The sequence below is a fragment of the Triturus cristatus genome, chromosome 12 (assembly GCF_964204655.1).
Source record: "Triturus cristatus chromosome 12, aTriCri1.1, whole genome shotgun sequence".
In the NCBI taxonomy this organism is placed as follows: Eukaryota; Metazoa; Chordata; class Amphibia; order Caudata; family Salamandridae; genus Triturus; species Triturus cristatus.
In genome coordinates, this window is record NC_140595.1 from 40,671,466 (window position 1) to 40,685,160 (window position 13,695).

General features: G+C 44.1%; 1 protein-coding gene across 1 annotated transcript in view; it reads left to right on the forward strand.

The window, feature by feature from the left end:
* The window catches only part of TMEM59L (transmembrane protein 59 like), a 110,952-nt gene that overhangs the window by 20,319 nt on the left and 76,938 nt on the right, over positions 1-13,695 (forward strand). Inside the window, exon 2 of the mRNA XM_085639804.1 lies at positions 7,607-7,718. Within this exon, the coding sequence (XP_085495930.1) occupies positions 7,607-7,718 (112 nt within the window). The remainder of the gene's footprint in view (positions 1-7,606; positions 7,719-13,695) is intronic.

Consider the following 13,695-nt stretch of genomic DNA (forward strand, 5'->3'; position numbering starts at 1 on the left):
TGCGTCAAGTGACGTTTCAGGGCTGCACGGCTATGCGCCGCAATATTAATCGACATAAGGACAAGCTACACTTCAAGTATTCAGTAGCACAAGGGTTCAATAACCTTTTTAATAATCAAGCTTGAAGGAACCTATATCAATAGAACTAGGTAGGTTTAAAATCCGTCAGACTTGTTATCCGGAAACAAGAATGAGGGTGCTGTGGACTAAATGTAAGCACTACTAAGGCGTTTCAACTCATAGACCAAACGTTAGGTGCGCCATGTTGCAGGGATTCTGCTGATACACAGAACTATGCGAAGAACCCCAGGACCTCAGTGAATTGTGGTGTACCAGAAACTCACCTCAGAACCCAGAACCCAGTATCCGGCTAGCATAAGTGTCCCATTCGTTATCCGAGATTTAGCTCGGCGGTCCCAATGTGTAGACAACCCAGAACAAGCGACTCAGTACATACTCAGGAATGGTGGGAATCGGAAATACCTGTTCGTATATTATTCTCACATCAGTCCACAACAATAATCAACAGAGACACGTTGTAAATAAAAAGGGGTTTATTTTTATAGACCACGTGTCCTAAGATGCAGTACTTTGGCTAATACAAGCAGACAAATGATTAATATCAAAACCAGCAACATAGTTACAATACCATAGAATATAAAAGGGGTGATCATATTATAATGACAGTGGATACTACCACCTTCCCTTTACTAAGAAGCTAATATTATTATTATGCTAATAGAAGGTCTCTTAGGCTTGAATAGGGGACCCCATACCTCAAAGATCAGCTTAGTGAAATCACATCACAGGAGCATCAGAAGTCTTCTCGCAGGAAGGCTCGTCTTCGGTCTGAATAATAAACATGATGTCTGTGATACTAAAAGCACTAATTTTCAGGCATTTGCAGCTGCGCGTGTGTTATGGCTAAATAGTGGGCCGATCAACCTAGAGTGAAAAACATGCATTGTGTAATACCCCAGACTGTTTGTCACACCATGTACAGACCAAGGTCGCTGCGCAGAGCTTGGGATAGTAGCAACAGATCGCGCTTGTGTGAAGCAAGTCTCGAGTCAACAGTCTGTTTTAAGAAATAACATGTAAACGCAGTGCCGTGTGCAAAAGCAAAAAGATGGCTTTCTAACATCTAACGTGGTTATGCTAACTTAACAATGCCTGTACGTATTCAGAGAGAACTCACTACACATCAGGCACAGACTATTGCAGTTCAAGTTTATCCAACGCTTTTATTACATGGCAATTAAACTAAACAAGCATTGGCATGGCCAATAGGTCTCGCCTTTGGAACCTTATAAGTGTTTAGTCATGCAACAGTTGATGTTGTTGCACCAAGGATATTGTGCTGCATAACCAAATACTTATAAGGTCCCAAAAGCGAGACATTTTGGCTACGCCAATGCTTGTTGTCTGGGTGACTGGGTCGGTGGTTGATTGTGATCCTGTGGGCCAACCTGGGTAGTAGCGTCCCAGTCCTCTCACTAGCAGGCCAGGACCTACATCAGAAAGACAAACAGTAACTATAGGCCTATGAATGAAGTGGTTTTATACAGCGTGTCATCTGCTCCAGCAGGAGCGTCCCGGCGCTAGTTTCGGCTATTAGTAAACAGAAAGACTAGTTGTAATGTCTAAGAGGCTGACTGTGAGAGCATTCACAGTCCTTCAAAGAAGGGAGTTTTTAGATGGGCTTTGTACATAGTCTCTGTCGATATATTCCTAAAATAGTCAGGAAGTAAATCCAACAATTTAGGTGCCAGACAGGAGAAGGCCCTGTGTCCAGCACTGGATTTGTATATTCTTGGGATGACTAAAAGATCTTGGTGGGCAGACCATACATTTTTCTGAGGCTGGTATCTTTTCACCTTGTTCTGAATGTAGCTCGAGCCTGTCAAATTCACAGCTCCAAAGGTGATTAGAAGTGCTTTAAAAATTTCTTCTTTGGCTGATCGGAAGCTAGTGGAGTGTTTTGAAACCCTTTCAAATTACTTGAATTTTGGGATCTTCAGGACCAGGCGAGCTTTGGCGCTCTGGACCCTTTGTAGTGTGTTTACAAGCCCTTGAGCGACCCCACGGAGCAGGACATTTGCACAATCCAGCCTAGAGGTAATTCGGGCGCGAGTGATACATTTGTGAGTGTTTGCTGGTAGAAATGTACAAAAGTTCCTGAGAGATTTAAATAATGCAAAACATTATTCGTTGTGGCTTTGACTTGTGATTTGAAGGACAGTGTGGTGTCAATTATGATACTCGGGTGTTTGACCAGGGTGGCAGGGACTGGGGGAATGCCCAGTTTAGATGGCCAGACTCTTTTCGTATACAGCGGAGAGAAAGTGCCAAAAATGAGGATTTCGGACTTACCTGAGTTCAGGCAGAGGCAGTTCTTAAACATTTGACTTGGTCAAATTCCTTTTTGGCATCTGAGAGGATTGTATTTTTATTATTTATTCTGTATTTGTCCTCCAGATGTAGAATCATTTTAGTACTATCCCCCACATTGTCACCCCATTGAGATTGGGCTGGTCTGAGACTATGAAAAAGGGAAGCAGATGTGCCAATCGCTTACCTAGCACATTCTTGGAGTTTGGCATTCCGCTTTAATGAAATCTGGCAGCATTAGCTGTTTAAAGTAATTTCCTTTCTTTAATTCGGGGTCACCGATATGAATGCCTCTGCCACTAAGTCTACTAAAAGCTCATGATCACCCTGTACATTAGAGGCAGATGATTATTATAAGAGACAGAAATCCGTAGAACCGTTTGTAAAAATATAAAAATACATTTAAAAAGAATTGCTGGTTCTGCATCTGGCCTCGGGGCCTTCCTAGCATCCTAAAACCTGTATGAGCTCTGCCACAGTGATCTCCAGATTATTTGCTGTTTCCTCTGCTGTCCTTTCAGACGGTGGGCGTAGGCATTATTTCATGTAGCTTTCTGCATCTTCGCTTGGGTCAGTATCTTCACCGTATATATCTTGGTAGAAGTGGCTAAATATGTCTGCTGGGCTCCCTAAACCTTTCCCCCCCTAAACCTTTCCCCCTAACTCTGGCCCTCTGTTGGGCAACAAGGAGATGGCTGAGCTTGTTCAAAGAAGAGTAGTGGTGTTTAGTGTGGCATAGTGTGTATTCCGCTTGGTCCATGTCTACTGATCGAAACTCTGCTTTCAAACACTTGTGTTCAGCCTCTGTCTCATTGAATTTTCCCCTCTGCAGTTGCGGCTGGAGAAGTTTTAAAGTTATGGTGCTTTGGGCAAAAATAGCCATGACTGATTTTTGCATCTCATTTCCACTTGGAGTATGTTTGGTGGGGCTTATCACAGAAAATTCTGAAGTATGGTCACTTTTGTGACACATAACCAGCACTGTAATTTCAGGCAGTAGCGTTCTGGGATATGTTTGTCTGGGTTTCCAGGTATGCTTGTGGGCCCACAAATTGTAGAATGCGAAGTGCTGCTGAATAAAAAGCTTGTCATGGCTGAACCACACCACTGCATTACAGTAATGATGTCAGCAGTATTGTCTGCTCTATCTTCCCATCAGATGATAAAACCATATGATATAGTGCAGTCATTAGTGGCAAAAGGAGGTCTGGGAAATGGAACTATAATGCCCCTGCCCACCACGATTAATGGAGGGATTTGGAAAGAAGGCACAAACCTGACAACTTAAAAATCACCGGTGTGAGACTCCTGCAATATTGCTTGTCTCAGGTCGTTCAGAAGTGCTTTACATGTGCATTTTAAGGAATTTCGCAGAAGGCCCCTTATCTTGACCATACACATTTCAATTAAAAAACTAAGACGAAAAAGAAACCTTGTATATAGTAACAATGAAGACGGTGTGAAAATAGTCACATTTCTGGTTAGAGCAATTTGTGCATACCTACGTAGTTCACGAAATAAGCAAAACTCGGGGAAGCCACTAAACCAGATTCCCTCACCCATTGATGTTATTTTGGGGGTTAATGTCCAGTACTTTTTAGGTTTGTCCCACAAAGGGTAGTCTGTCCCAATGCCAGCACTCGGCTGGCGTGGGACACCCAGTGCCCTGCTTTGCCTGACTGATATTTCCAGGCACCTGGGAGGGTTTCCAGATCACAGCCTTTCCGCTATCTGTGTGCTGTGAAAGGTACCTGTCTGGATGGGAGGGAGCAGCAGCCGCTGGGAGGTGCCCTGCACAGTAGAACTTCGGGGACCCAGCCACCTTAAGGGATGCAGAGAGGGCACATGGAAACCTACAGGTAAAAAACCCTGGATGTGTGCATGAACACCATCCTGGGAGCCTATCGTGGCAACATGACCTTGGTGTTCATTGCTTCAACTAAGGCTCATTTAAAGCACCCACTTGTTGTGGACAGAGATTCATGCAAAGCTTTGGTAGAAGCCACTGATGACGGGGTTTGATATCTCCATAATTCACTCAAGTTTGATCCCCAAAGCATAGCTTTATGTTATAAATTAATGATGTTGAGTTGAGGTCACTAGACCTTGTGCACAGAAGACGATGTGCCAAGAGGCTTGTATACTTTGAAGATTCACGCTAAAATTCATATTTAATTTTACTCTTACCTATGCTAAATCTACCCCCCCCCCTTATATTTAAATTTTGAAAACAAACGTGAGAATGTGTGGCATTTATATTACAGGTCGGTTTAGCTGGTTTTCTGTTAATTTGTAGATGTTCTTCAGAAAGGTCGAGCCTAGCGCAGCGCGCATGCGATGCTCTATAGAGAGGCTTCTTGTAAGCACTCCAGACTTCATAGAGACTTTTCCATGTGATTTTGTTAACTCCCGCACATTTTATTGGCCATTGCGTGTGGCTTTCAAAAATGAAAGCATGCAAATGGGCAAATGTGGGTGCATGTCCCGCCTTTTCTCGAAACGTTCACTCCCATGGCCTTTGGGTCTCCGGAGCGAGCAGCGGCACAGGGTCCCAGCTGCATTCCTGGAACATGCTACTAATTAACACAGCGCGGTCACTTTCACTTTCGCGAGCGCGCTTGTTTTTTTTTTTCCCCACATGATTTTTGTCCTTGCCCAAATCGTTTGTTCTGCTCCCCAGCCTGTCACAATATTTCTCTACCGTTCCTTGGTCTGCCCCAAAATCGCCTGCCTTTCTCACTTTTCTTCTGCTCATCGGCTTTTCACAATATTGTCTTCTGCTGTCCTTCCTGTCCCATTTCAAACAAGGGGAACCGCGGATCGCAGCGGTCACGTTACTTATTTCAATCACCGTCTCTTTGTGTCAGGAAGGTTTGTGTGAGAGTGGACCATGCCAAGCAGGCTTAAAAAGGAGAAGCGGGTCTAAAAAAAAAAGTTAGAAAAAGTTTTTTAAAAAGGATACAATTCGAAAAGCTGTAGAATGCTAATTCAAATGAAAAAATGCACATTTAGCACCCTTTCATTTCTTCTCTTCCCGCAGTTTCAAAGGGGTGGCTACCGATGCCTGGAAACCCGCTACAGACACTGAACATGTTCTTGTTGTGAGCAAAAGAGAAATACATCCTGTTTGGTGATACGGTTGTAATAAGATTGATTTAACTCAGACACAGGCCAGTCACGCGCCAACAAGCGCGTGTCTTCGGAGCGCTATTGGGCTCCGAAGAGCATGTGCTGCCTTGCAATTTTGCTAGCAAATGTAAGTGCCTCACAAGCTGTACAAGAAAATAACATTCGAGGGACAGCTGCCTTCGCAGCTGTGGTCTGCATTGTTTTACCACAGAAGCATCGTGCTAAACGGTGCACTTTTTTCTCACCGATAATGATTTTTTTTTTCATTTTGGGGAGGGCCAGTCAACTGCCATTTGCTGCCAGGCTGCTCCGCAGTCCAAAAAGCGATTTTGCCCGCCTTTGATTCTCCCTCCCCGTCCTCTCTGTTGCTTCATTCTCACCTTCCACTGATTCCTGATACTTGCAGTCCTTCTAACTTTGGTATCGGGCTGAATCGCATTGCAAAAAGCGCTTTTGCAACAATACAATTATTTCTTTGGTCTACCGTCTGCCACCTTTGATCGGTAAATAAAATAAAATGATGCCTCTATCATGTCTTAGATTCTTGCATGCGTGGTGATGCATGTCCATGGATGCCATCGTCATTGTGCCTTTTTTTTTCTCAGTAACAAGCTTTGAGAAACCAGTAGGTCAACAAGGCGAGACCTATTGGCTTTGCCAATGCTTGTTTCCATAGCAGTATTCCTTTCCTGGGTGTTTTAATGGAAAACACACAAGCCATTCCTGCCTGCACATACTTTGGGGTTCTGATTGTACAAACTTTATCTTGTAGCAACGCATCCATGAGGTCCTTAGGCTAGGCTTGGCATTTAAAAACATACCAAAGGTAGGCTTAAAATGTAATTTGGAGTTCTAGAAGGCAAATGGTAAACAGAGCTGCTTCTGAGAGCCCCCATCCCCCTGTGACCTTAGGTTGTGCTGTAGCTCTTTCAATTGGTCATCGCCTCCTGCTCCATTCAGCATCCTCCCGGGGCTTCAGCGTTGTCTCTACCATGGAGCAGAGTACAGCTTCCTGTCTGCGGGCAGTGTCCTTCCTCTGTCCACAGGCACTTTTTTACATGCATTCTTAAAGAGTGATTGTGTTTCCAGGCTTCCCCCTCTCCCCCACACACACACTTTAAGCATTGTTGCGCAGCAGCCCGCTCTGCTGTGCAACATGTGTACAAAACATTGACAAAGCCAATAGATCTTGCATAGGCTAACCCTATTGGTTTTGCAAAAGCTTGTTTGCTGACAGGCCAGCCTCCCCAACCAGCTTTAAGACCCCTTGTGTCCATGTATTCCAAACTAGAACTGCTACTACAGTCATGCTGGGTTTTTGGGCGAGATTGGGAAAAGGCATTTGAGTGCATTTAAAATATTACGTCCCAATGAAATTTGACTGAAAATAATTTAAATTACAATTTGTTTAATCTACGCTGGAAATTCTGAGAATTGGATTCCCATCACGTTTTCTTGGAAATCGCCACAATTCCTAAAAGTATCTTTAGCAAACCAGGTTGATTTAGAGTAGGTAATTTAAGTTTTCATTGCTTGGGGCCAGAGGCTTACAGTTTGTAAATCGCCTGATGGTCCTTGCAAGACCGCACCAAGGATGGGTTCTGACGCGGAAGGGAGAAGACGTTTTTTGTTGTAAGCCAGATTTGCGGTGAGTCCTAGAACTCCCAAGCCATCAAAGTGTGAGCAGCAGACTTCAGTTGATGCTACACGGATGGAAAGTGACATTTGTCGTTTTGTGGCCATTGCATATTTGTTTTGAGTTGCTCTGGGCTGGAACACTTGCATGCACAGCTGCCAGCACTTTAGGCTTGACTACTCCCGAAGTGGTTTCGGCTGATTAACCATGAATTAACTGTATGCCATATTTAGTATCCACGCAGGTGGCAGAAGTAAAGGAAGAAAATGTAGGTATGTTTTAAATATTACACTTTCAAGTTCCTTCCTTATTGCGGCAGTACATGTATAGAAAGGAGCAGATTGGCCACAGATAAATTGCGTTCCCTGAGGGGGTGTTATCTTGATCTCAAGGGTATTGCATGGTTTCATTCACCTGCAGTGACTTAACAGCACGTCTTTTTCTCCGCAGGAAGCTTTTCTCGTTGGCTGTTACAGAGGGTGTCGGCTGTTCTCAATCTGTCACTTTGTGATTGGTGGCGCTAATGCCAAACTAAACACAACAAGACACGAATGCGGGCAAGGTACATTTCTAGTTGCTTCTGAAACCATTGCTCTGTTTTCCAAACTTATGTGTTCAGTGGCTGTCTGCGTCATGTTATTGATGTTTTCTTGCGTGAAAAATATGTTGTCTTAATTTAATTTGCACATCAGTTATTAATTTAACCACCAGAAGATAACCACACTCCTGGATCATTGTGAACTGATCCCAAGAAGTGAGGGGGCAGGTTATGTTTTGCATTTCCAAAAGATCATGTTATTATTGACGAGGCTTATGGAGAAAATAAATGCATTGAAAAGCAACTTGATGTAGTGTGGCTGCTTTTGTGTGGTGTAATTTGAAGGTTTTTATGATTCCCTGCAACTTAGCACTGGGCTAGGTAGGCCACTACGTGACAATGCCTGCTCAGACTTTTTATCAGAACCTTTGTTTGGAATGTGTTCTTGCATTTAATTTTTTTATCATCCCCTGGAAATAACAGTGGCATGGAATGACAATTCACAGCTTGTGAAACCCCCACCGCTGTCACTGCAGTGGTGACCTGAAGAAGATAATTTGGATTTGGTTGCTTCTTTTACATGCTGACCCTTGGTATTAGTGAAACAGCAAGAAAGGCCTAATGAAATTTCCGCAACTAACTGATCAGACCCCTATTAAGCAGAAACTGAACATGAAAATTGAGTTGAGCAGCTCAAATGAGTGGTTGCAGAAAATGAATTTCTTGAATTTTGCTTTGCAGAACTTCTGAGTAGAGCACTCTTTTGTGGTTTCCATGAGAGATGCTGTTGAAGGTGTCCGCCTCTGTATTTAGTACACTTTAACAGTCGATCACTGCTGGTGTGAGCATTGATGCTATGATCTAGTGGGTGTGGTTTATGCATAGATTGGCCACATTCTCAACTGTGTCTCGCCCTGATTGGTCAGTTAATACATTTTTGTTTGTCAGCAGGCCTCAAATGCTAAGGAGTTTTCCCTGAGGTAGAGAAGATTAATTAGATTAAACAACAATTTCTCAGCCCATATCCCCTAGATTTTAAGCTGACCATTGTCCTTTCCAGATGGCACAATCAAAGAGAATGCTTCTATTGCCATTGAGTGTGGTTCTCTAGTACATTATTCTGTTGCTGCCACAACTGCAGAGATTGCCGAGCTCTTGGGATGGAATTCAATGAGCTTTGCACTCAGTTTGCCAGTGATGGCTCCATAACTCCACAAGACATTGCTCTAATAGCCTTCTATTAAGTTAAGCATTTGAGAGTGAAAATGCAAGAAGTCATGGAATCGGGAGAGAGGAACTCTGGTGCACTGTCTTGTTTCAGTTGAAGGGTAATATATTTACTCAAGATTGTAATTACAAATGAAACACTTTTAATTCCAGTTTGTGAATAATTGCTCACATGATTGCATACTCTGAACAGGGAATGGTATCCACTTGCTGAGCTTTTCTGAGAGAACCAAGCCTTCCAGAAGTTTGGCTCTTAAATGAAAGTGCTGTTGGGGCTTCCTGCAAAAAGTGTTGGATCATGGAGGAAAGAAGACACAACATAAGTAGCTCAGTGATCTCAGCTAAATATCTCCGGCTCGTTATTTGTTTGCCTTAGCGGCCTATTCTAGTTTAACTGCTCCATTTGTGGATGGGCTAGCACTTCATATCTGTGTTTATGAACATCAATGAAGGTCCCTTTCATGGAGACGGGGAAGTTACTACCTTGAGGGGAAAAAGCGATTTTTTTTTTTTTTTTTTTTCCCCAGTGTAGGGAAGGCACTCCAGTTGGCAAGACCATCGTTTGCCTTGTTCCTGAGTAGAAGAAGCTGAAACATTTGACTTTTCATCTCCTGCTCTGTTTGTCTAAAATTGTTTATTGAAATTTTGCACATTGGAAATACTTCCACTCTACAGACCTTTAAAAATATTATGTTAACTTTTTCACCAGTTTACCGAAAAAAAAGTAATTGGGATGGGGGGGAATAGTTTTATATAGCACAAACTCGACCGAAGGTATCGACCAAAGGTATCAGAGTTCTTTACTTGAGCATCAGTTGCGTTAGACGGGCACATTAATTTTGTTAGGCACTGGTAGATTAAGTGATTAGCCCAGAATCACAGGATGTTGAGCGTCTGTGACGAGACTCTAACCTGGTTCCCCAGCTTCGAGGTCGACTGCTCTAGCTCTACCCATAGACTATCTCTAGAAAGCACAGTGTTATGACATTGTAAAGTGGTCTATATGTGCCCTTGTGTAGACTGTAGACTTATAAGTTACCCCAAGCCAGTCTCTCCATGCAACGTTTTTACATACTCTCCATCTATTAAGGGACTACTGCTCTGATAGATATGGAGTGAACCTGCTAGATTTGCAACAAGAAGTCTAACATTTATTTTCATCTATGTCAAGGGGTGCATCTTGACCACTTTTAGTAGCTTTTTAATGTGATTTAATGTAGCCTTTTTTTGCTGTATGATAAAGCACTGGTATTTGCATATTTGCCCTTTCACAGTCTCGTGAAAGGGTGGCCGCTGAATGTGGAACATTATTGTAGTCTTCCTTTTTGCAGACCTTTAGAATGTCGTCTTACAGTTTACATGCATTTCTGTATTCCCTATCATGCCCCATGGTATTGCTATGCTGTTTGATGTGTGAAATAGGACTGCGCACAGGACGTCCAGTAGGAAGGAGCTGCGTTTAGTGTGAAAAGCTGGAATACTTCTGTGGATCCAGTCATTCCCAGCTGAGTCCTTCCACCTGCTCCTCCTTGCAGGGCTAAAAAAAATTCCTTTGGCGTAGGGTCTGACCGCTCTATAGGGCAATATGGGCAGTTTTCGAGGGGCTGGTCTGACAGGCCAGGGTGTGGGCCTGTTTGTGGCTGCTTGTGGGTCTTTTGGGCTGATTTTTACTGCCTTTTATATTAAAACAAACATCGCTTGCAGCAAGCTCAATTCCATGCAGTCTTCAGTATCTTGCAAAACACCTGTACAGCGTGTTGTGACAAGTTCTAAACTGCCCCTGTTTGCGACCATTGGGCCACTTTGCTAGCTATCTAAATCACTTATGGGCACCACTTTTATTTTGATACTTAGTCCTAGTTTCTGTCCCAGCCCAACCTGCTTCCATGATAGTCTCATTCTGTGTGAGAATAGGTTTGTCAGAAGCCTCCGATAGTGGGTTCAAACAGGGCGTGCATTGCATTTCAGTCACTAGGAAAATATTTTGGTTATAGAAGGAAGGACCAGGAAGTATTTTGTTGGGGTGTGCACATAGCGTGGGAATGTTAATATCGTCGAACTTTCTTTGAGGTCTTTGGTTCTGGTTCCTCAAGCTGAGCAGTTTCTCTACCCATCTCTGAAGCTATAGTGATAAACAAGCGTAGATTGAGAACTAGGTCAGCCGAAGCCAGGCTGGTGAAAAGATCCTGGAACATAGAGCATGAGCACTACTCCCTAGCAGCAAACGGGGACCAACCACAATATGCAGTCTCCCTTAGGTCTTTGTAAGGTGAGGGAAGTGCTCTGCACATTGGATCTGCAGCCTTTTACCCCTGTATCATTTTTAAAAGTCGAATACATTTTTTTTTCTCTTAAGAGTTTTATTGAGATTTTAAAACCAACAGACATGAGACTCAAAATGACAGTGGCAATAGCAATGACACACGTTGATCAAGAATATGACAGCAGAGTACCGTTAGGACAGCAAATGGGCCTTTTCCAGCGATATCATCTGAACAATCTGAACCACCTCACCTATACCCAGAGCATTCCTCCAACTACAGTCAAGATGTGATATAAGCATTTAGAAGACGGCCATTATGTGCCTCTCTCAGTATGTCGCTAATTGTCTATATGTGTGGTGTAGATCAGGTCGGCTCCTGCGTGGCGTCAGTAGCTGCAATCCCTCCCTCCGTCTTGGTTGCGAGGAAAGTTTTGTACAGTTCCCTAAAGTTTTTAGGTCTACTCCGTGGCGGAAGGCATTCACTAACATGCTCCGTTTGTGTGCTACAGTGTATCATATCCCGTGGCCACTGGGCTATCGTGGGAACCGGTCCCCGTGACCAACAAATCGCTACCCTGCATCTGGCTAATAAGTCCCATGTCCACCAGCCGGCGTACCTCCTTAGGTATCTGTTTAGAGTAGCCAAGCAGGGCAAGGGCAGGTTCCGGTGTGAGTGTCAGTTCACTTACCCGTCCCAGTTCCCTAAAAACCGAATCCCAAAAAGTGGATATCCCTGGGCAAGACCAGGCCAAATGCAGGAAATCAGCTGGCAGTGTAGTGCATCGTTCACAGGCTGGATCCTCTCGTAAGCTGTATCTATGTAATCTCTCTGTGGTGTAATATACCCTGAGATACTTAAAGTGGATCAATCTATGTCTACCGTTTAGTGAGATGTGTTGGGTGCTAGAACAGCAGTAAGTCCACATTGTGTTGTCTATGTCCCTATTCAAGTCTTGTTGCCAAGTTAGTCAGGCTTTAGTGTATTAGTTTTCCCTATAGGACATAGATAGTTTATAAATTGCAGATACTGTTCTGGAAGGCGACTTTGACTTTGACATAGGTCAAGGCTGGCAGCTCTGGGGGTTCTAGCAAGTCATCTCCCAAAATATTGAGCAGTGCGTGTCGTGTTCTGTGGAAATGGAATTGTGGCAGTGTTGTTGTCGATGCGTCTCCGGCCTTCAGATCACCCCAATACTTAGCAATGCCATCGTTAAATAAATCTCAGAGCTAATTGAGTGCACGCGTGACCCCTTTATCCCTGCATGGGGGTAGCCAGCGACACCAATCGAGCAATGCGAATGGTGAATAGAGGATAGCTCCCACCTGTAGTTGCAATATATAGTGTGTTGTCGCGTTAGTTGAGTCCAGAATCCCCGTCCTCCGGTCAGCCGCTTGGAACATTAACAGTGGCAGTGGTGCCGCCACTACGGTTTCTATGCGGAATGTCTGGAGAACCATGTATCCAATAGTAAGCGTGCGCGCTCTGCGCTGCTCTGTAATATAAATCAAAGTCAGGCGCGCCTAGCCCGCCCATATGATACGGTAGAGTAAGAATCTGCCATTAGACTCGTGCCTGCTTGCCCGCCCAAGCTAACTTTACCATCAGAGTTGTGAGTCGACGAAAGCATGCGCATGCGAGAACTATGGGGATGTTCGAGAATAGAAATAGAAAACGTGGCATTATTACCATTTTCATAATGGAAATTCTGCCCAGCAAGGAGAGGGGTCATTTTAATCCAGCGGTCCACATCATCCTCTAATTTGCTGATAGCTACTCCATAGTTTTCTCTGAACACAACCTTAGAGTCAGTATACACTCTTATGCCTAAGTACCTCACCGCTTTTGTAGACCACTGCAAAGGGTAATCCGGTTCGAATCGTATCGTGGCCGGTGTGAGTGGGGAATATAATGGACTTCGGCCAGTTGACTCACAGACCAGACAGTGCACCGAAATGCACCACTTCGCTCAGAACCGGTGAGAGGTTGCTTTCAGGGTTTCTAACATAGAGTAGTGTGTTGTCCGCAAAGGTGGAGACTATGAGTTGATAGCCCGGGAACCTAATACCCTTGTGTCTGTGATATTCTCCGAGCGTGCAGGCGAGAGGTTCAGCCACCAGCGCATAGAAAATGGGAGACAGAGGACAGCCCTGTTGCGTGCCTCTGGAGATAGGTATAGATTCTGTCACTAGGTTACCTATTTTGATTCTGGCTGTGGGAGCACTATAGAGGACACATAATAATTGGAGCAAGACATGCCCTAGGCCCATCCTAGTTAAAACCTGTCTCATGAAGGGCCATTCGACGGAGGCAAAAGCTTTCTCCATGTCGAGAAAGACTGCTACTGCCTGTGTCTCTGATCGGGTGTGTTGTAGGGCGCCAAACACTGTGCGTAAGTTATAGGTCCGGTTTCTGCCTGGCACGAATCCCGCCTGTTCCGGTGCGACCAGTGTTTGGACTAGAGGGACCAAAGGTTCGCTACGATGTTTGTGAAATTTTTTGTATCCATGTTG